Below are 22,634 nucleotides of genomic sequence, written 5' to 3'. Positions count from 1 at the left end.
CATATAGCGCTTAGAACTAACTTGACTTTTACAGGCTGCGGCATTAAAGTAACGCTCACACGCTAGTCTGCGAAGAATCATATGAATGATGTTTCATATGTACTCACACCCGCTGGTCACTTTTTTTTAGCTACATCTGTTCAGTTTCTTGTTTATGCAAATATCGTATTACTCAATCACATGGGAGAAACCACATTTAGGCATTTAGACGTGGTCAAGCCTGCTGAGGTTAAAACCTTGTATAGGATTGGGCAAGAAATGAAGCATTATTTGCGAGTTTCCAATACGAATTTGGAAGAATTTAAAAATACAGTGCTCTAAAGGATATTTTCTCAAAGTGAGTGTTTTCTGAAACTATCCAGTTTTATTTCTGTTTATATTCTAAAGGGTTTCACTTTTTTTTCATTTATAGTGTGAATTATTAAAAATAAATGCATTTCTTTCCCTAACTGTTGACATTTTGTGATCTATCATGTGATTAAAAGATATTGATCTTATCTTTAATGTAAGAACAAAATGAAACAGTAATTTAGAACCTTGCTTTTCTGTCATGCAGTCTGCACATTTGCACACAAGTTGTATGTATAAACACAGCATTTCAGCAAAGAAAACAAAATTAACCTTATTGTTGATTCCACGACTTTTAACAGGGATTTTATGGGGGAAATTTTCACTCTTACTCACTGCGTCACTGATCTAATCGGCTTCAAGTACATGGTGCAGTTCGGCAGATTGGGGGTCATCGCGTGCCTGACAGGGAGGGGGCGCTGTGGGGCGCAAGTGTTGCCACGGAGACGACTCAAAACAACAAGCGCAGTTCCACAGCAATGGCCACAAGTGTTCCCGACTGTGCCCGGACAAAACTCACAGCAGCGGCTGAACATGGTTCTGTGAAGACCGGGAGACACGTCTTCCTTATCCTGCTCGTACTTGTGTGAACAAATCACACGTTTTCTGAGCGACGGACAGTAAAATAATACGAAAATCTCATCCACTTCGCTCTTTTTAAAGCGGTAAGTACACCGAGTTTGTTGCGGGACAGTTACCGTTAAGCTACGCAGTTAGCGGTACCATGCTACTAAGCTAAGTTCCTTGCTATTGTTACGTTAGCTGATTAAAAATCCAATTTTACACTTTTAAATTAGGACCGCTGCTTATTCTAAGCGGATGTGGTACTGCTTTGTAGAAATGTGCTGCTACTTTTTAAAAGTTGTACGAAGCTACAAATTAATGTTTCAACCCAATAAGTAATATTTAGACACTAACTCCTTACAATTTGCCTGTTCCAGCTATCATGTCATATTTATCATATTCATATTTTCAGTGAATTATGGATACTATGAACTGAAACTCATTTATTTTATTTTATTTCTACCTTTGTTACTAACAAGACAGTTGGTGTCTCATTGGGAATAGAAAGTAAATTACAAGTGCTTTAAGATTCACTGTGCAAATTTTAAAGTTACCAATTAACTAAGAAGCATTTTTGTGTCTTTATTTGCCTTTATTAGACATTTCACAGTATCTACTGTTATGCTGGAATGGTACAAGCCCATTTCCCATGTTTACTAGTTATTATGAAATCATTTGTAAGGCCATATAAAGAGAAACTGGCCGAGAAAAAGCATGCCAGTGTAGGGTGCTATCCGCATTTTACAGTGAGTTGTAATACCTTATCCTCGGAGCAGGCTTTAACACTTTTGTTGCAAAATTATTATGTGCACCATGTTCACTTGACAAACATTTTTCAGGACTTTTAAACTGCTCTCAGTAAGTAAATGACATACATGACAAATATTCCAGGACTTGCTCAAAGCTAATTTCGGGGTGATAAGTTTAATGGAGCCATAGTCTGAAAAACTAGGAATTCAGGGTGATTCACGATAACGTTTCCTATTTATTTGTGTGTGGTCATGGGATGTCCTCCTTCATGATGTTATTTTGTAAGGGTTTTATATGTTTGGTGTTCCACTGTCACCTAAATCTTTTAGTAGGTAGGTGAGCTGATTTGAGCCATTTATCGCTGTCTAATTTGGCATCAGTATTTATTTTCCCAGAAATATTTAATCCCTTGAGCAAATATCTAACTGGAACCAGTTTTTTTTTTGTTTGTATTGTCTTACTTGCTTATGTTTAGGTGGGTGGGTGAGTGGGTCTGTGTGCGTGTGTGCACATTCATGCTCAGTCTTCCACACAGGTATCCTGTCCCCTCCCAGCATATTCCCACTTCTGCTGTGGCCACCAAGCTAGGATGAGATCCCATGCTTAATTAAGCCCTTGGGAACAGATGGTACGCTGGCAGTCTTTGCTGTTTGTCAGCAGTACATCGCCACTCTAAACACAGCTAAATGCTTCCATGAGGGAGGGTTTTGAGAGACAAGACTGCCAGCCGTAATTAGCTTTGAGAAGTAGGTAAAAGGGGGGGGGAGGGGGGATTGCCATGTAGTGATGGGTGACGTGAGTATATGACTTACTACAAAAGAGAGGTGGCATTCAGCAACAGTTTTTGTTTATATTTATTTTATTGTTGCATGTAAAGGTTGTCTTAACTGCAAAGCCTTTGCAATAAGGTCAGGTGAAAGCTTTCAAAATCAAGCTTTTAATCCTGAAATGTATTTAAGCCATAGCTGGTTGTATTAGCTATTCCACAATATGGTATTTACACAAACACATTATGTAAGAAATGAAGACATGGTTTTGGCTTTCTACATGTCCTGTTATAAAACACTTTCACTACTCACTTATTGAAAGTTTTTTGGGGGGTTTTCTCATGAATTGACCAAAGCTTCATGTCTGCTGTACTACCAGAATCAAATGAATGCATGTTACGTCCTTAAAAGTAAATAAAGTAGCAGTTACTATATACATGTATGTAATCGAATAATGGGCACCCATACATACAATAGAGTTGATTAAGTTTTTCAGGTGAGCAATTAGGGATAAGTGTAAACAAGAAAATGGCTGGATGGAGCTGCACTCAAGGGATTTTAATTGACTAAGGTTAAAAAGCCTTTCCTGTTAGGAGTTAGATTAGTGGTGAGACTGATGAGAGGACGTGGGAGCCGGTGCTGGCACTGATCAACAGGCAACACAAAGTCTCAGCATGACTGAAATTTTGCAATGTGAGTCATTTGAGACGTTAAAGAACTTCAACATGACAAGTCTAGGCTGCTGAAACATCACAGATTCAGTATGAGGTTTACATGCCTGAGCAAGTTTTTTAGTAACACAGTTATTCAGGTTCAGACGGCAACTTCTGAAACTGCTACTTAGTAGTAGCAGAAAACAGTCCTATAACATATTCGCTTTACTGCAAAGTTAAGGTGAAGGGAAAACAATTTGAGAAACTAAGTAGGAAATCTTTGCATATTTAGTTTGAAAATAGGTCTAAATGATAAATTAATATTAAATAGTGTGTTTAAATCATAGTTTATATTACATGATCATAGACTACATTAATAAGGCTTGCAAATGTTTCTATGGGTGTATTTTATTTCAAGTGTGAACAAATAAATGCTGAGAGCATATAACAACAACAACAAGAAACAAATCATTTATTTATAAATTAAGTGACAGGCTTTTTAATTTACAATCTGTAAAATTGTAGAAAAAGTAAATGTGCTGGCAGCAAAGACCTCAAAGATATTTTAGAATTAAGCATGTAAACACTTAGAGGAAGTGTTTTAAACCTTTGAAACTTTCTGTTTGAATTTCAGGATGACAAATTACAGAAAAAGGGAAAAGGACTACATCTTCCACTGCTTCAGTATGGCCCCTGAGTTGAGCAGTCTCAGCATCAGTCCCTCCTAACACTCCAGCAGATCTCAGGAAACACTGGAGTGCTTTGAGCGGTACACTGCTGCAGCAGGGATGATCACATCCCATATGAACGGTTATGTGCAAGAGGCCTCAGGCCTGATCAAGAGCCACAGGGAGAGGGCCGTGGACTGTCCAGGGGATGAAAGCAGCCTTGTCAAATCTCCACAGTGCAGTGCCCACATGGAGAGGATCCAGCATTACCAAGAGGAGCTGAGAAAAAGGAGGGAAGAGGACAGCAGGTTGAAGCATGAAATTGACCTCAACTCTTCCCTAAGGCTCAAGAAGCTGTCGCAGAACCCTAAAGTGGGCATTGACAATCCCACCTTTGAGGGAAAGGAAAAGGCCACCAAAGACACATGTTCCCTGGATTCTGTAGTCGGTGAGTTAACAGGTGTGAAGTGAGAGATTGCAGTGAGGAAGACATGCCTGAAAGAATGGGATGTATGCATACTTAAGAAAAAATTTGGTAAAACAGAAAGAGTCAAACTAGTGACTAAACAGTGAAAGGGTAAATTGAAAGATGTTACTAAAGATGGTTGGTTTGGTGTCACTGATGTCCAGTTTCCACTGATTAGTTGAACCTATCCATCCATTCTCTTCCACTTATCCATTTCAGGGTTGCAGGGTACCTATCCCAGCTACCATAGGGTGCGTGATTAGCTGAACCCAGCACAAAATTCATCATCATTATCATCATCATCATCATTTATTTATATAGCACTTTAAAAATACACCTGGTAGACCAAAGTGCTGTACAATACAAATATAAATATAGTACCGGTAATAAAATAACAGAAACCAGAAATAGCAATAAAATTAATAAAAAAATAAAAAATTCAGCATTCCAGGAAAAAAAATGTTGTTAGAAGAAGAGTGGATAAACTTTCTTTTTCTTTTTTAACAGCCCTCTGTATCTTTAGCACCATTATTTACATCCATACAATATTGATTGTAAATAAGGTTAGCACGTTGTTAAAGCAGGCCATACAAAAGGCGTCATACGTTTTGTTAAGAGCACACCACTATGGATCAACATGTTTTTTGTTTGTTTATGTTGAAAAAAGTGTCTTTGTTATATTTTCTATACAGTTTAAGATCATTTAAGGTCATCAGTATATAGCTAGGATGCACTCAGTGATCATGATTTATGTAGTATGAGCCTTATTTTAGTGGGTAAAATACAAATTGTTAAAGTCATTTTTTTCAGCCCATACTCTAATGTATTTATAACAACAACAACAACAGTAGTAATAATAATAATGATAATAAAACATTTTTTTTTATCACAGCTGGACAGAAACAGTGTGATTTTCCTGGGAAGTAACTTTTACCGGGTCTTCAGGGTCTTATCTTTTTTTTTTTCACAGACAGTCCCTGTGTACCTTGACCCGTCTAAGACTTTGGTTTGACAGAGCTTTGCTGTGGTATAATAAAATACACACAATATTCTGTAGGATTAGTTAAAAGTTTCTATTATTTCTTTACTATATAAATACTTCAGATGATATTGGTGTCAAGCTACTTTTTAGCACGTTCAGTTATAAAAATCTAATTTCAGTCAGTAGTAAATAATAATAAACATTACTCTAGACTGTAAACTACTTCATGAACGTTGTCCAAGAAAATGTGAAGTGAAAAAAAAAAGGATGCCACAAAATGTATTCTTACTATCTTCCATATTAAATCTCCAGTGTAAACACTGTAGCAACTACTGAACTGAAACAAAGGTTGACTAAAAATAAAGACTCATAGATAACTAGTGGCCTGGGAGCAAATTTCTGGACCTCCACAGCAAGATGTCTAATTATTGTTTTGATTTTTGCTCCCAAATGTTTTCTTATGCCATGACTCCTGAAGATTGCACTGCTAATCTTAAAATTTTCTACCTTCTTTTTATATTTTCATTGCACTGAAAGTAAACAACTATTCATTTAGCAGAAGCATACTATGTACAGTATGCGTGGTGGCTTTGCAGCAGAGGTGGCTATTACCTTTGAAAGCAGTGGAGCAAAATCAGCTCTAGTTCCACTAAAATTAAAGTAATTATGCCTCTGAAAATGAAAATATTTTGTACATGACTTAGAAATAACATGTTTTAAGAGCAACAGACAGCTTGTGTGCTGCAGTACTAAGGTTGTATATCTATGTGTGATATAGCTAGAGATTACCCTGGGCCAAATACAGAATGTGCTAGTGGAAAACTTTGATATACAGGTATAAGACTTAGAATTTAATTGCAGTAAGAAGCTATGCTGCCAGAAAAGTAAACCTAGAAGACAAACAATGAGGAAAATTTTAAACTTAAAGGACTAAAAGCTAAAGTCCTGACTTTTCCTCGGCATTGCCTCTGTACTATTGTTCCCCTACTCACTGTCTGTGATTCTTTCTCAGAGCTGGAGGAGTTGCTGCAGACTCTGAAGTGGGTGCAGCACTGCTTGACTGATGCTCAGAGCCAGCAGGATGTGGAGCTTATAACGCAGCTCCTCACTAAGGAAGACTTCAGGACTGCCTATTCAATATACAGCGCTGTGTCTCAGCAGATGAGTAGAGTCAGTCCCACCTCCCCCCTTACATCACAAGCTCAAGACCTCTGCCTGGAGGTATGTGGGATGATCATTTTCTAGTTGTTTGTTACGGCTGAAACATTGGCAATACTATGTATACAAATATACAATACTATATTTGCAGATGAAGCTGTTCACAGTCTTGCGTTGAGAATAATGAAGCCCTCACTTTAATTATTTGAACCACGTCACAAAACCAGTTTTGTACCTCATTAGTCCAAGGGTGGCCTCTGCAGAGGTTGCATTTTATGCATAAAGGCAAAAAGGCACTCGGGCTGCAATTCCTAATTCCTTGGACCCTTTCAGTTTATATTTGCTTTCAAAGCGCATATGTGAGTAAAGCAACTGAGCAAACTCAGTGAAGCGTGAAAAATCGTTGCTCGAGGTGATGATTAATTCAACAAAGCTGCCCAAAAGACAGCCATGCCAGTCTGAATAATTATGAAATGTAAATTGTCTTGCGGTTAACAAGGTGAGTCAAAACAAAAATGAGGGATATGTGAGATCCAGGTTGCGCATAAAAATTGAGTGAGCTGCCAACAAAAGAGATTCAAGAACGTTAATATGACAATTAGGTTGAAAAGTGGATGATATGACAGGGAAATAAAGGAGGAAGGTGTATTTCAGGTTATTTGTAAATATAAAAAATAATGAGTGTTTTTTAACTAATTTTTTTTATTTTTGATACCTTTCTTCGGGTAGTTGCTGTTTTCTATTTAAATAACAGTTTACAGTGCCTGCAGAGCTGCAGTACAGAAGGTGACAGAGAGCAACAAACCAATTCAATCTTTAGGTTTGAGTAGGTGGTAATCTGCCACACCTGAATTCCTTGTTGACAAAACACCAGCTGGTCTCTGCTGAAGCAAAGCAGCAGTAATTGATTTGTGTCCCAGCAGAACTGAGCCTCTGCACACAGTGTTCAAAATAGAGCCTGTCACACAGAACAGACCTTGTAGAAAGACTGAAATTCTGATGTGGTTTGCCATGAAACACATAGAAGCTCTGTATATCTGTGGCAAGTTACACCCACAATAGGCACTTCATTAGGATTAGTGTCAACTTGTGATAGGTGTAACATGAAAGAATGTAATGGAGACTTTTCAGGACATCGTTCAGTGTGATGTTTAGCTGATGGCTAGATGTGTAATAGTACAACTTGTGTCAACAAAACAGACTGTGAGCTGTGTAGAGTTCATTCAAAGGCCAGCAAGCAGCACTGCAACAGAATTGCTATTCCAGTCATGACAGGAGTGGTTTGAAGATAAAGAGGCTGGGTGTGATGATCTGTTTTGCCTCACGCACACAGCACATTGTCTTCCCTTCCCTTTCTTGTGTACAGTAAATCAGTGTGCGCACCCATCCGCCGGGCCAGCTCCCGAAGCGCTTATCAGTGCATTAAAGTTTGAGCTGCAGCATGTCTAAACTAAGTGGCTGTTCTGTGTGACACTCACTTTGACCACTGGGTAAACTAATCTCTCGGCAGCCCTTGATGCTGGCTGAGCAGTGCAGCGCACTGCGGGAAGGAAGCCAGGATCTGGGCAGCCAGAAAAAGAAACTCCAGCAGCTTACAGCAGCGTGGGCCGCGGCGCCGCACCACTAAGGGGGGGGGAGGGAAAGTGCGTCACCTTGTTAGTGAGAGCTTTGATTAGTGTAACGGATGAACTAAGCTCCAAACAAGAGAAGAAGGGGAAGAAACAGAAGGCCAAAATAATTAGCGATTATTCATGAAGAGTCCAAAGCCACAGCCACTGCATTGTTTCATGAAATTACAACACAAGAGCCAAAGGATTAAAATGGCACAGAGAGAAAGAGAGGAAAGAAAGAAAACCGGAACATTTTTTGACAGGCTGGAAATCGACCAGAATTTTGACATGCTGCCGTTCAGATCGGGGATTTTCCAGTCCCCAGTGCTTGTTAAATTTGGTGAAACACAAAGTTCGCACATTATAAACACAGGATGAAACTTGCATTTAACAAGACTGTATGTAGAGCAGTTTTCTGCACGGAATTCGAACTCCTGCTGTGAGTTACATGAGCGGTTCCAAATTAACTCTGTGTGAGGGACCTATGTTTGTGTGCACTTTGAAAGATATACTTTTCCCCCCCCAAATGTTTGGAAATTCTTGTGTTATACATAGATCACTTCAAAAATGTTATTTGTCTTGCAGTTTTCTTGGAAAACGTTTCTTCCATGCCACAGGCTTGTTACCAGAATGTGCCACTAGCATGGTTTTTATGGTGTACGTGGGTTTAGGATGGGAACAGTTTAGCATCTAAACTTCATATAGATATTTACAGTATGTACGTTTTGGTACCCAGACAGCAAAACAAGTGAGGGTCACAAGATGAAAGAGCTACATTTGTAAAATATGATACAACAGGGCAGATTCAGAAAATAATGTCCATGACAATGGTGATAAAGTCATTAGTTGAAACCTTTCATGCACATTTTACTTATATATTATTCATCATAGCGTTCTACTCCTATGCATAAAAAGTTAGACCCATTAGCTGTACAGTAAGGAGAAGACCATGGAACTATCAAGTGTTTGCTTTCAGATGTTAAAGTGTGAAAGAAGAACTAACCTTGTAAAGTTAGTAAATAGGATACATAATTATCCTTGAGGTCTACATTTGATATCTGTTAATTTGATAAAGGGGGATTTAACTTTCTAATTTTACTTGGATTCTTGTGACTTATTAGATGACTTAAAAGTCATGTTATAAAAGATTAAGAGGTTGATTGTCCCTATTGTGTTAAACGTTTTTAATTAGCCGTTGACAGTTTGTTCTGACTTGATGCACTGTTTATAGCTCTTGACAGAATTATTTTACTGTGGTGTGTCTCTGTTTCTCTTCAGGTACAGAAGATTCTCCAGTCCAGCCAACATAAGGAGGGTTTAGAGCTCAGAGCTCTGCTCACCAATCCTCATCTCCAGGTCAGAGATCAGCCTCCCAGCCATGACCTCTCCTTACCCGCAATTTTATTATAAGGCAGCACCATTGAGGCCGAGAAAGCTTGCAGAACCTTTTGGGCCAACTCATTTATTTAGTTAATATTCTGATAATTGCACAACTGGAAATATAATTAATGTTTTACTGGACTCTTTCCAAAAGGCTAATTGTTTTTCTTGCACCTTCCACTAGGATGTCAGAGGTCCTAGTGGAAGTATAGAATATGCCAATAAACCATAAGACTTGGCTGCCTACCAGCTCAGAGACAGTTGGACAGTTTTACATCTCTGTTGCTGTCATGTGCACTTTATTAGAAGGTGAAATAGGGCCCTTTCTCTTGAATGAAAGATATAGAGGTCAGGCTCTCCATCATTACAGCCACAGGGTTATGAAATGGATGGAATTTACTGTTTTGATCAAGGACACTTGGCCAGGGCGGATGGTTATTAAAGACCTTAAATCCTCTATGACATATTAATTCTAAAACTCTTATTTTTAGGTGTTATTCAGGTTGTGTGTGTGTCAGGCTTTTTTTCAAGATCAACTTGTTCCTCAAGCAGTTTAAATTAGCCATTTGGTGTGTTGTTCATCCACCTCCTTTAAATTAATTTTTTTAATGAAATTATTTTTTTAATAAAGGTTGTGAAAAATTAGGTTTGTTATGCTAGTTTATTTTTTACACATTTTTACTGAGCACAACCATAAGTTTTAATATAGATGTGTAGTGTTGTTGAAGCAGTAGTGTTTTGGTGAGCTTTCCTGCAAGGAGTACAAACACTGAGCTCAAGCTTTAGCACTTTATGCTCATGTGTCCAAACACTCCCTCCTCCGGTCTGTTCAAGTTGCAGAATATACCATCACTATCTTTGACATGTCAGTCCTGCCCATCTCCACTCCCACCTGTTTTGAGCCATTCACCAACCCAGTATCCATATGTAGTCTCCAGCGGGGTATTTACTCATCAATCATATTTGCAGGGAGGGATGAGCTCAGAAATTAGATGCCAGCCTCTAACTATGTTTTGCCGCTGTAATAAATCATTTTAAACTGGAGTTGTCTCACTGAAATTAGCACTAATGATGTCAGACAAATTGAATTTGTTTAAAAAAAAAAAAAGGACCATTCTGGCCCATGCCTACTTGTTATGGAGGGACACTTAAAATTTAAACTTAAATGTGGCAATATGACTTTAGGTATATGTAATTTGTAAATTGGTGAAATGTTATATCTGTCCTTAAATTACGCATATGTAATTTTGAGCAACCTTCTTGTCGGACTGCTTAAAGAGCTTTTTTGTCCACTGTTTGTGACATGGCTACAGTTCAACATAACGAGGTCCGACTTGTCCGTAACCCGTGTAGTAATGACCTGACAGTACACTGCCAAAGGCTGCTGCTGGCCTAGCTGACCAACTGGACAATTAAGATGCTCCTCTCTCATGTGCTGCTTTTTGCATCTTTACAGAAACATTAGCATTGCAGTAGACAAAGGCCACTCCCACAGCTCTGTTTTAAAAGAAAAACAAAATAAAAAAACATTACACGCTTCATTTTGGGTAACCCCTGCAGCATTACATTGGGAGTTTTTGTTTTAAAAAAAATTGGTGTGTCAACGTGAAAAGAACAACAGAAAATGCATTTATTTGATGTTGCGTGACACTCTGCCTTTGTCAGTTTAGACTAAAGTGACTCCTCTGTAGGAAAAAATGAAGTCACATTATCAGGCTGTCATCGTCTATTAGCGAGGCACTAAGGTGAGAAAAGACCCCAGGTGCGTTACTCTGCTATGATTTTTATGGTTGAGGGTCTTGACGGGGGAGCGCCACGGGGTCTGATGTTTGACCCAGATGACCGTGTGAAGCATCGCAATCTCCCACCCCCGATGTCGGTTAACCCCTCCACTGAGTTGGAACCGTGTAGCCGGCAGGGGCAGAGTGATGAGATGTGAGTCTGCCTTGTGGCACAGAAATTGGAACAGATTATGTTTGTTTCTCTGCAGGGAGCAGAGGCTCACATGAGTCACCCTGTAGTACAGGTAAACGGCTTCATGTGAAAAACTAATAGAGACATGTGAGAGACGAGCAGGGCCCCCTCAAGTCCCCTTGTCCCCCTCTCATTGTTTTCTGGGACACCGTTTCCTCGGGAGCAGTCCAGCCAAAGGTGTTTGATGATTGATGGCCGTGCATTTTGACTCCTAAATGCAGGGGAGAGTAAGACGGATTGCGTGTATGCCAAAGCTTAGCCCGGCCTCTGCTCTCTCAGGTCCCCTCTGCTGCAGGATAGAGAAACTAATTTGGACCGACGGTTATTAATCGTGGGGTACCGAGCGCTTGTCACATTAAATGAAGTGAAGGAGCAATATCTGTATTATTTCTGGCTTAGAGGTGGGTTTGCAGACTGGTCTTGTTAAAAAAGATTGGGTGGCAGGATGCTTCTGCTTGCAGGTGCATGTCAAAGGGGTCTGGAAACTTGTTTGGTATCACTTCGTCTTTCATCATTTTACATTAAAAAATCACAGCCGTGAAGAATTTGATTAAAACCGTATAAGATTTATGATCATTTTATTTCCCATGTCAACTGCTATAGAACGCAGCATCCTTTGTTTCTCCTCAAGTCCTCATTTATTCCTTTCACACTTTATTTTTGTTCATTACATGTTTGTATATTTCTGCATGATCATACTCTTTCTCTACAATATATGTGTGTGTTTGCATTGCAGGCACTGATGCAGGCCCATGACAGCGTGGCAGTGCAGGAAATGGCAGAGGAAAGTGTGACCCAGTACCTCGGAGAGACGGTTAAATTAGTGCGGCTGGAGAAGGCCAGAGACACTCCACTGGTGAGATGTCATCAATTTTTTTGGTTGTATCTGCAAAGAAAGAATAAGAAACATGGTAACAAGGATAGTCAATCATAATTTATTGCAACACAACCCATAAAAATTAGCTATGTCATAAAAATGCCTCACCTGATTTCATTTTTGCTAGTGTTCCTTCAAGATTATCTCGTCGTATGTCTCTGCGCTGCTTCTTACTTTGAGTTCACTGTCTGAAAGTCTCATTCTGACCAGTTGCACATGTGCATCTGTGATTTCATCATGGATTGTAAACTGCTTACTTTCAGTAGCGTACATCAGCTTCTCTGTCAACCTGACCCTACTTCAACAGTAGAGAAGAGAACAGATACCAGACGGTAGTTTTCAGTTGAGCCTACAATACCACTCCCAAAGGTGGCTCATCATGTTAGGAATGCAAGCAAGGTATACTAATCCTTTTAATATTAAATGTAGAGTTGTACTATAACATCCTTTGGCCTCCGAGGGAGAATAGTTAGCAGAAATTACTTAAGTCATGTCTTCATGCACCAGTACATAGTCATCATTAACTACCTGCCCTAGCGCCCACATATGTTTCTCCTTTGACTCTGGTTTCCTGTGAAATGAGGATGGAATTGGAAGGGTTGTTGCATTCAAACTGTGGAGGAGAATGAATCCCTGTCAGCCTGAGTGTCCCATATCCAATGGGAATGAATTGGAAATGAAAGTGGTGGTCGCATTTCTTTGTATTCACACCCGTTCCTCTCCTTGTGTCTTCAGACTTGTGTCTTTGCTCAATGTAAGGTCTTTTTCTTGTTATGCCATCTGTACAAACTTTGTAAGTGTGTGTCTGTGCGTGGTCATCAGGGTGCAACAGTACGTAATGACATGGACAGTGTGGTGGTGAGCCGTGTTGTAAAGGGCGGAGCAGCAGAGCGGAGTGGCCTCCTCAGTGAAGGAGATGAGATCCTGGAGATCAACGGGATTTCTATCCGTGGGAAACACGTCAATGAAGTCCACGACTTGCTGGTAATTTCAAGTGCTCTTTTATTTTTCATAGCAGTTTGTTTTGTTTTAATAATGGCACAAAGTATTTCAATACGGTGACATGAAAAACTATTTGTCCCATTTCTGATTTCTTTTTTTAAATATTTGTCCCCCATAAATGTTAAATTAATCTTAAACGTCAGCTCATCAAACAGATTTTAAGATCAAAAGTTAATCCAAGTAAGGATTACTAAGTGTGGCTGAATTAAAATAATTCTGCAAAGAAGAAAAGGCAGAAATTCCTCCACAGCAATGTGACTTATTGCCAGTTATTGATTACAGTTCTTGCTGCCAAGGGTGCCGCAACCAGTTAATAAGTGGGCAGATTTTATTTCCCTTAATAAATTAAATAATCAAAAATAAAAACTGCAGTTTGTATTTCTTCAGGTTATCTTTGACTACTATTAACCCTTTAAAGCCAAGCGGATCATATTTGATACATGTGTTTTTGTGAGTTTTTGAGACTTCTACATCATCAGTGTGACTTTTTTTTTACCCCAAAAGATGATAGAAATTGCATGACACACTTTTAATTACTAAATTGCGAAAATATTATTTATGTAGCAAATGTTCTTCAAATTAAAACTCACATATGCAGATTTGATATATTTTTATATATTTTGTCTAAAGATTCAACAAACACTCCATTATCAAAAAATTAAAGATTTCTGACAGGTCTCTCATGATTCAGGTTTTAAGGGGTTAAATTTGTTTGATGATCTGAAACATGTAAGTGTGACAAATATGCAAAACAAACCCTAAGAAATCAAGAAGGGGACAAATACTTTTTCATGTTGTAATGAACATTCAGATTGCTGCTGCCTGGACACTTTGTTTGTAACTTTAATGTCACAAAGGGCATCGGGATATATATATAAAACAGGTATCTTACTTGAGATGCTGGTTGCAGTAGGTTTCACTCACAGAGAATATAACTTTAAAAAATGATTATTTCTAAATTGAAATAATAAATGAATATTTCTAAAAGAGTTTTAACATATAATTCTTATTAATAGATAAAATAATGTTACTGCTAAAAAAAATGTTGTTTAGGCAAATTGAATTTCAAGCTGTCATTTAAAAAAGATATGCAAATAATAGTTGTTTGAACTAAGTGTGCTCTCAGAATATAAAATCCATCTCCTAAATTACAAGTAAATGAATAATGACTCTTCATATTCCTGTTGTGTTCAATTTTTTTGCAATTCATGTTTTCCACAGCAACAAATGCATGGCACTCTGACCTTCCTCCTCATCCCCAGCTCTCAGATTAAACCTGCCCTGCACAGACAGACTGTGGTAAGTATCTTACAGTATGTGGCCGTATGTGCGTGAGATGGCCTGTCTGCATGCGTGCAAGAGTCCTTCACAATGTAAAACCCTGCCCTCAGATGCATGTACGAGCGTACTTTGACTACGACCCGTCTGATGACCCCTTCGTGCCGTGTCGAGAGCTGGGCCTGTCCTTCCAGAAGGGAGATATACTCCATGTCATCAGCCAGGATGACTCCAACTGGTGGCAAGCCTACAGGGATGGAGATGAGGAAAACCAGCCCCTGGCTGGACTCATTCCAGGTAGAAGTCAGACCGGAGCTGAATTTCATTATGAAGTTTATTGCTTAACAAGGACAAATAATAACAGCAAGGACATAATGCTGCATAATATTTACAAATACATATAGTTGTGATGTCATACACACAGCATGGAGTAATAAAAGACATAACTATATTAAAAAACCCCACATCGTATTATATTTTAAAATATACATGCTGTTTTTTAATACCTTTTGCAATGTACAAGGCTCAAATGTGTAAGAGGAGGAGCAGTAAAATGTTATTTAATGTTAAGCTCCTGTTTTGGTATGAGTAGCTCTTTTTATTTATTCTTTTCTCTTTCCCCTCACACCCCAACCATCCGTGGCAGATGGCTGCCCCTCCCTGAGCCTGGTCCTGTTGGGGGTTTCTTCCTGTTAAGAGGGGGGTTTTTCCTTTCCACCATCGCAAAGTGCTTACTCATAGAGAACGTTTAATTGTTGGGGTTTTCTCCAGAATACTGTAGGGTCTTTGTCTTACAGTATAAAGCACACCGAAGCTTTGTTGTTGTTGTACTTTGGCGCTATATAAATAAAACTTAATTGAATTGTATTTATTTTTGTGGTCAGGTTAAACCGTCGGTCAGTAAGCACAAACAAAATGCTACGTGGAAATGTGTACATTAAGATATGAAATTATATAACTTGGGTAGATTTGTTGATTATTAATCATTACTAGATGTACTGAGTATCATCTATAATGGAAAAGCAACACAAAAAACTGGAGCCCGTATATGGATATATGCAAAGCGAATACTATTTGTGGGGTTACACACTTAAAATTGCCAGAAAGAATAACTGTGACACTGCCTGTAGCGTACACACATAATTAATTCACATCGTGGTAACAACTTTCCAAAATGGCATATTTCTGAGAGATGATACATGAAATAAAATCTTTAATAATTAATGCATGGGCTACATAGGAGAGCTTCTTATAAAATAATGATAAGCCAGTAATGTGCTCGACCCCTTCTAGTAACTGGAAACCCAGTCTCAGAAGAGTACTTGAAAGTGACTAATAGCTAATCTGGCACTACTATCCTGGCAGGAATCAGCATCCATCTGGCACGTCAAGCAGATTAAAGCAAACACCTGAGAATTATTTGTGATTACTTTCTGACCTAGGCCTTGTTGTGGTGGGACGAAAGAGAGGGTTAAGCACTGGAAATGGAAAGCGGGCCATCTTTTTGTCTCCCCCTCTTTAGGTAGAGAAAGAAAAACAATAGTAGGCTTGCAAAAGCTTAGGATTTGTAATATTGGTGGTTTCTGGCCACGTAGTAATCGTCCAGTCTAGGCACAAATAATGTTCCAGTATAATATAATTTATATAAATTACTAATAACTGTCTGTATGTTCTCTTTTTTTTTAGGTAAGAGCTTCCAGCAACAGAGAGAGACATTAAAGAAAACTCTAACAGACAGAAGTCGAGAGCAGCAAGGTAAGACGAAGTTAACGTGCTCAGCGTGTTTTAACAGTCTTGTGATAATTTGCCTTTTAAAGCAAATTTCTTTGTAATAACAGGGAAGAATTGGTACCCAAAGAAGAGTAAGAAACAGAGGAAGAAGAGCACGTCACAGTCCAGCAAAAGTACAGGTAAGGCTTTCTTCTCTTGTGTCGCTCTTCAGTGGTTTGAGCAATAATCCCATTTAAAAGTGGGCTCTGGTTACAGTCTTAACCCAGTGTCGCTCTGTCTTTGTCACACGTGAAAGACCACTTCCACACCAGAGCTGACACGTCTCGTCTTTCTCACGTCAGCTTGATCAGACTTGGTGTGTCTCCGGTCAGATTAGTCCTACCCTCACAGACAGGATCAGAGGGCGCACGAACAGGTGACCAGCAGGTGCCTAAATGGCTTGGAGGAACCTGTGCTGTGATTGGCTCACACATAGAAACACAAATATTCACTAAGTAGCACACATACTGTTCTAATGAACCTGATCCACGGCTAAAAGTGGCAGACTGTGAGCCATGAGGGTCAGATATGAAGCACTATGGAAAAAAAACTTTACTCAAACACAGTAAATTTATTGAACTCTTAATCCCATGCATCTTTCTATCCTCCACAGAGAGGTCACAGGTCAGCCCAAGAGCTCAAAGTAATTTGGTATGTAGGTCAGGGATGTTTCAATAACCCCTCCCATGCTGTCTCCTCAGACTACGATGACATCCTGACCTATGAGGAGATGTCGCTCTATCACCAGCCTGCCAACCGCAAACGCCCCATAGCTCTGATCGGCCCAACAAACAGCGGTCACGATGAGCTGCGCCGGAGGCTTCTTTCCATCGAACCTGAGAAGTTTGCTGTCGCTGTTCCACGTAAGTCTCCGCTTGGTCAAAGCAACAGAGCCCAGAGCGAGGCGACGTGAAATGTTAAACACAGACCTCAGATGATGAGCGGAACGTGTTTCTGGTGTTCAGTAAAGAAGTGAAACCATTTAACTTATCACATAATGCACAACTGTTTGTCACACAGATAAATAAAAAAAAAAAATAGTAATAAAAAAAAAATATACATATATATACATATATACACATATACATATATACACATATATACATATATATATATATATATATATATATATATCAGCGACCTCCCTGAACAGGGTCCAGTAACCATCACAGTGGCAGATATCCAAGAAAGGGTCTCCAGTATGAAGAGTTGGACAGCACCAGGGCCCGACATGGTTCACGCCTACTGGCTGAAGAAGCTGACTGCACTCCACGAGCGTCTGGCAGCACAAATGAACCAGCTGCTAGTTAACGAAAGACACCCGGAATGGCTAACTGAAGGCCGGACGGTCCTGATCCCCAAGGACCCCAAGAAGGGACCGGTCCCCTCCAACTACCGACCAATAACCTGCCTCAGTACTACATGGAAGCTCCTGTCAGGTATCATATCGGCTAAGATGAACAGGCACATGGGTCAATACATGAGCGGGACACAGAAAGGAATTGGCAAGAATACCAGAGGTGCAAAACACCAGCTACTGGTAGACAGAACAATCAGCCGAGACTGCAAGACCAGACTGACCAACCTGTGCACTGCCTGGATTGATTACAAGAAGGCCTATGACTCAATGCCCCACAGCTGGATACTGGAATGCCTAGAATTGTACAAGATCAATGGGACCCTAAGAGCCTTCATCAGGAACTCAATGGGGATGTGGCGTACAACACTAGAGGCCAACTCCAAGCCCATAGCACAAGTTACCATCAAGTGCGGGATCTACCAAGGAGATGCTATGTCCCCACTGCTGTTCTGCATAGGCCTGAACCCCCTCAGTGAGATCATTAACAAGACTGGCTACGGATACCGACTACGGAACGGAGCAGTTGTCAGCCACCTCCTGTACATGGATGACATCAAGCTGTATGCCAAGAGTGAACGAGACATCGATTCACTGATCCACACTACCAGGCTATACAGCAATGACATTGGAATGTCGTTCGGACTGGAGAAGTGTAGTCGGATGGTAACAAAGAGAGGGAAGGTAGTCAGAACTGAGGGGATTGAACTACCAGAAGGCAACATTGCAGACATAGAGGACAGTTACAAGTACCTGGGGATCCCGCAGGCAAATGGGAACCATGAAGAGGCCGCTAGAAAGGCTGCAACCACCAAGTACCTGCAGAGGGTCAGGCAAGTCCTGAGGAGTCAGCTGAATGGTAAGAACAAGATCCGGGCCATCAACACATACGCCCTGCCCGTGATCAGATACCCTGCTGGGGTAATAAGCTGGCCAAAGGAGGAGATAGAAACCACTGACATAAAGACAAGAAAGCTCCTGACCATGCATGGAGGGTTTCACCCCAAGTCCAGCACCCTGAGGCTGTACGATAAGCGGAAGGAAGGGGGCCGGGGACTGGTGAGTGTCAGCACCACAGTCCAGGATGAGACAAGGAACATCCAAGAATACATTGGGAAGATGGCCCCAACTGACCAAGTGCTCAGTGAATACCTCAGGCAGCAGAAACCCAAGAAAGAGGAGGGAGACGAGGAACCATCATGGAAGGACAGGCCCCTGCACGGTATGTACCACCGGCAGATAGAGGAGGTGGCTGATATCCAGAAATCCTACCAGTGGCTGGACAAAGCTGGACTGAAAGACAGCACAGAGGCACTAATCATGGCAGCACAAGAACAAGCTCTGAGCACAAGATCCATAGAGGCTGGGGTCTATCACACCAGGCAAGACCCCAGGTGCAGGCTGTGTAAAGATGCCCCAGAGACAATCCAGCACATAACAGCAGGGTGCAAGATGCTAGCAGGCAAGGCATACATGGAACGCCATAACCAAGTGGCCGGCATAGTGTACAGGAACATCTGTGCTGAGTACAACCTGGAAGTCCTGAGGTCAAAATGGGAGATGCCCCCAAGGGTGGTGGAGAATGACCGAGCTAAGATCCTGTGGGACTTCCAGATACAGACGGACAAAATGGTGGTGGCTAACCAACCGGACATAGTGGTGGTAGACAAACAGAAGAAGACGGCCGTAGTGATCGATGTAGCGGTTCCGAATGACAGCAATATCAGGAAGAAGGAACACGAGAAGCTGGAGAAATACCAGGGGCTCAGAGAAGAGCTCGAGAGGATGTGGAGGGTGAAGGTAACGGTGGTCCCCGTGGTAATCGGAGCACTAGGTGCGGTGACTCCCAAGCTAGGCGAGTGGCTCCAGCAGATCCCGGGAATAACATCGGAAATCTCTGTCCAGAAGAGCGCAGTCCTGGGAACAGCTAAGATACTGCGCAGGACCCTCAAGCTCCCAGGCCTCTGGTAGAGGACCCGAGCTTGAAGGATAAACCGCCCGCAGGGGCGTGCTGGGTGTTTTGTTTTTTTTTATATATATATATATGTATATATATATATGTATATATATATATATATATATATATATATATATATATATATATATATATATATATATATGACAACTTAAAGCTCAGAAAATGTAAAACAGTTATATCTGTCCTTCTTAACGGCTCAGATACAACCAGGAGCCCGAGGATACATGAGCGGAATGGGCGCGAGTACCATTTTGTAACCCGTTCTGCATTTGAAGCCGACTTGGCAACGGGAAAGTTCATTGAATCGGGGGAGTACGAGAAGAACTTGTATGGCACCAGCACAGACTCCGTCCGACACGTCATCAACTCTGGACGCATCTGTCTGCTCTGCCTACACACAAGGGTAAGAGACCTCGTTACTGTCCAGACACTAACATGTTAATTACAAAGCCCGTTAGATCCTTCCTCATCTGTGATCTTAACCACTGTGGCCCTGCCAGAACATAATGACCCCCTTTCATTTCCTCAACATAAGTCTTAATCCTGTCTAAGCCTGATCAAAGCTGAAATAACACATTTGAAGACACCATATTTAATCTGTTTTTTTCCCCTTGTGTTGCTCTTTCCATTCATTTTGTTTCTTTGTGCCTTGATTTTTTTCTTCTGTCAGTCACTGCGAGTCCTGAGATCCTCCAACCTTAAGCCATATGTGATCTTCATAGCTCCTCCTTCTCAGGAGCGACTACGCACCCTGCTGGCCACAGAGGGGAAAACACCAAAGGTAAACGCTGACCAGCTCAGAAAAGAAAACATAGTTCAGGCAGAGCAGGGAATGACCATTATTTACTCACATATATTGCATAAAAACTGGTCTCTAACTCACAGAATCGCCATGAGATAGTAAAACTAGAGGCAAGATGCACACAAACCAAACAAAAGTGAAATTGTGTGTAAACACAAAGGCAGAAAGGGGCATTGTTTCATCAGTCATGGAGAGCAGTACATAGTCCTGTTTATAAATTGCATACACTGTTAGCTCAATTCCCAATCCCAGCTTTAGTCATGAATTAATCTGGGTAATTTTGCTTGTGAAAAAAGACTCTTTAGACCATAAACTCTTAGACAAAACTGTGACTGAAGAAGTAGAGAGAAGGAAAGGTGTTTGGTTTAATGGTCTCAGAAACAACCAAGCCCACACAAACACTTTGCGACTGTTTGTCTGTGAAAAGCGCTTAATTAATAAATAAATTTTACTCACTTTACTAAATAAAATGACATCATCACATCATCGGCTTTTCAAAAGTCTGTCAGCACAGCACCGGTCTTTGAAGTAGTGCTGGCCAAGATGATGATATAAAAATAAAAATAAAAAATGGATCAAAAAACAAAAACAAGATCTGATCCTTTTCATTTATGCGTTAACTTATAGAGAGAAAAGAATTTATAGCATCACCCGAAGAGAAAGGCAAATCAGTTTTATTATTTTATGAAGAACAAAAGGTGATTCCATAATAAAAAAAAAATGCCTTTTTTAATTATTTTAAATTTTATCACACTATTTTTGACTTGAACTTCATAACAGACTTACTCTTAAAAAAAAATGTGTGTACACATGGTGTGAAGTACACATGACACATTCTTATAGATCGCAGTAAATATGTGGGGAAAAGTCCCAGGCACGTTTTTTATGTGTGTACACCGTTGTTTAAATGTATTGGATCCCAATTTAGATATAAAAATCAGTAAATAAACATTGCCTCTGTTCATGAAGACTGCTCTTGAGAATGAAGACACGTGATAATAAGAGTCACTACTGCAGTTTCTTGAACTGATGTCCATGTCCTGTGCACAGCCGGACATGCTGAAGGAGGTCATTGAAAAGGCCCGCGAGATGGAGCAAAATTTCAGCCACTACTTTGATGCAACCATCTTGAACGTGGATCCAGACCAGGCTTTCCACGAGCTGCGCAGGATGATAGATAAACTGGACACTGAGCCGCAGTGGGTGCCCACGTCCTGGCTGTGTTAAGAGGTCACTGTGTCCCAGCACCATGAGTCGAAGGACGTAAACAGAAGACTGGAGAGTGAAAAACGAACCAGGGACGGTTGGTAAACTGTCACTGGAATTTGACTTGCACATTTTCCTCGATTGTAGAGGAGGTGATCGTTACAGGGATGGACTCAATTTTAATCTTTGATTTTGTTGTCGGTGTGCGTGTGTCTGTTGGTGATTTTTGTTTCTCTGTTGATCTCAGTTTTATGCAAAGTCATTTATCAACAAAATAGAACCATTTCTATTCTATGCTTAATAGTTATTTATAACTGTACATACATATTTTCTAGACCAAAGGATCAAGTGTTTTACTGTTACAGTTTGTGTGTGGGAGTCTTTATGTGTTGGTTTTTAATTGACTCCCTAATGAAGCAGCAGATCAGAAACTCTTTAGGTACCAAACAGAAGAGAAGCATCAGTGCTTTTTGCAGGGCACCGTCTTCCACTCAGAAGTGCAGGAGAGAGATCTGCTGTAATCTGCACAGTTTGGAGTTACTTCCATTGTCAGTATTTGATTTTGTGTCTCATTTTATGATTTTACGCTGTGATAACAAACCACTGTAGCTGGTTGTCGTTACAAACAGTAATGCTGCTAAGTACGGCCGAGTTTCTGGTTTTGTTTTTTTTTTGTTTTTCTATCAGTATTGATAAGAGCAGTTAGTGTGATTCCAACAAATACTGTATTGATTCTTTGCAGTTCATTTGCAAATTCATAAGCACAATTTTGTGCTCATGAATTGTTAATAAAATAAAACACATGTGAACAAGTCACATATTTTGTCTGGCTTTTATATCAAAGAGAAGGTTTTCTTTTTATCTTTTCTGTAGTTCTGAGTTTCCATTTCAGTTCAGATTCCAGGTTTGGTGGTTTGAGTTTAGCTTTTAATGTTTGAGAATTTTTAGGTTTTGTTTTCAGTGTTAGTTTTATTTTTTTATATGGTTATATTTGGGTATTTGTCAGGACAAGTTAACAATAAAAACCCTGAAAACCATCAATTT

General features: G+C 40.2%; 1 protein-coding gene across 1 annotated transcript; it reads left to right on the top strand.

Moving 5' to 3' along the window:
* The first annotated feature begins 758 nt into the window (after positions 1-758).
* Positions 759-22,406, top strand: pals1b (protein associated with LIN7 1, MAGUK p55 family member b). The gene is made up of 14 exons (XM_026194809.1): positions 759-1,013; positions 3,717-4,198; positions 6,211-6,419; positions 9,245-9,322; positions 12,057-12,176; positions 13,020-13,181; positions 14,421-14,498; positions 14,591-14,774; positions 16,164-16,232; positions 16,316-16,387; positions 16,949-17,110; positions 19,783-19,985; positions 20,253-20,363; positions 21,435-22,406. The coding sequence occupies exons 2-14, from the start codon at positions 3,871-3,873 to the stop codon at positions 21,609-21,611; spliced, it is 1,953 nt and encodes a 650-aa protein (XP_026050594.1). The 5' UTR covers positions 759-1,013; positions 3,717-3,870; the 3' UTR covers positions 21,612-22,406.
* Positions 22,407-22,634: the final 228 nt, after the last annotated feature.

Source organism: Astatotilapia calliptera, chromosome 15 (assembly GCF_900246225.1).
Source record: "Astatotilapia calliptera chromosome 15, fAstCal1.2, whole genome shotgun sequence".
Lineage (NCBI taxonomy): Eukaryota > Metazoa > Chordata > Actinopteri > Cichliformes > Cichlidae > Astatotilapia > Astatotilapia calliptera.
This window is presented reverse-complemented; position numbering and strand designations above follow the sequence as displayed.

Bases quoted from the DNA above. Each gene is read 5' to 3' on its own strand.
- pals1b (XM_026194809.1), top strand. From the start codon at position 3,871: ATGATCACATCCCATATGAACGGTTATGTGCAAGAGGCCTCAGGCCTG. The intron at 6,420-9,244 runs GTATGTGGGATG...GTTTCTCTTCAG, and splicing joins CTCAAGACCTCTGCCTGGAG to GTACAGAAGATTCTCCAGTC. The intron at 16,388-16,948 runs GTAAGGCTTTCT...CTGTCTCCTCAG, and splicing joins ACAGTCCAGCAAAAGTACAG to ACTACGATGACATCCTGACC.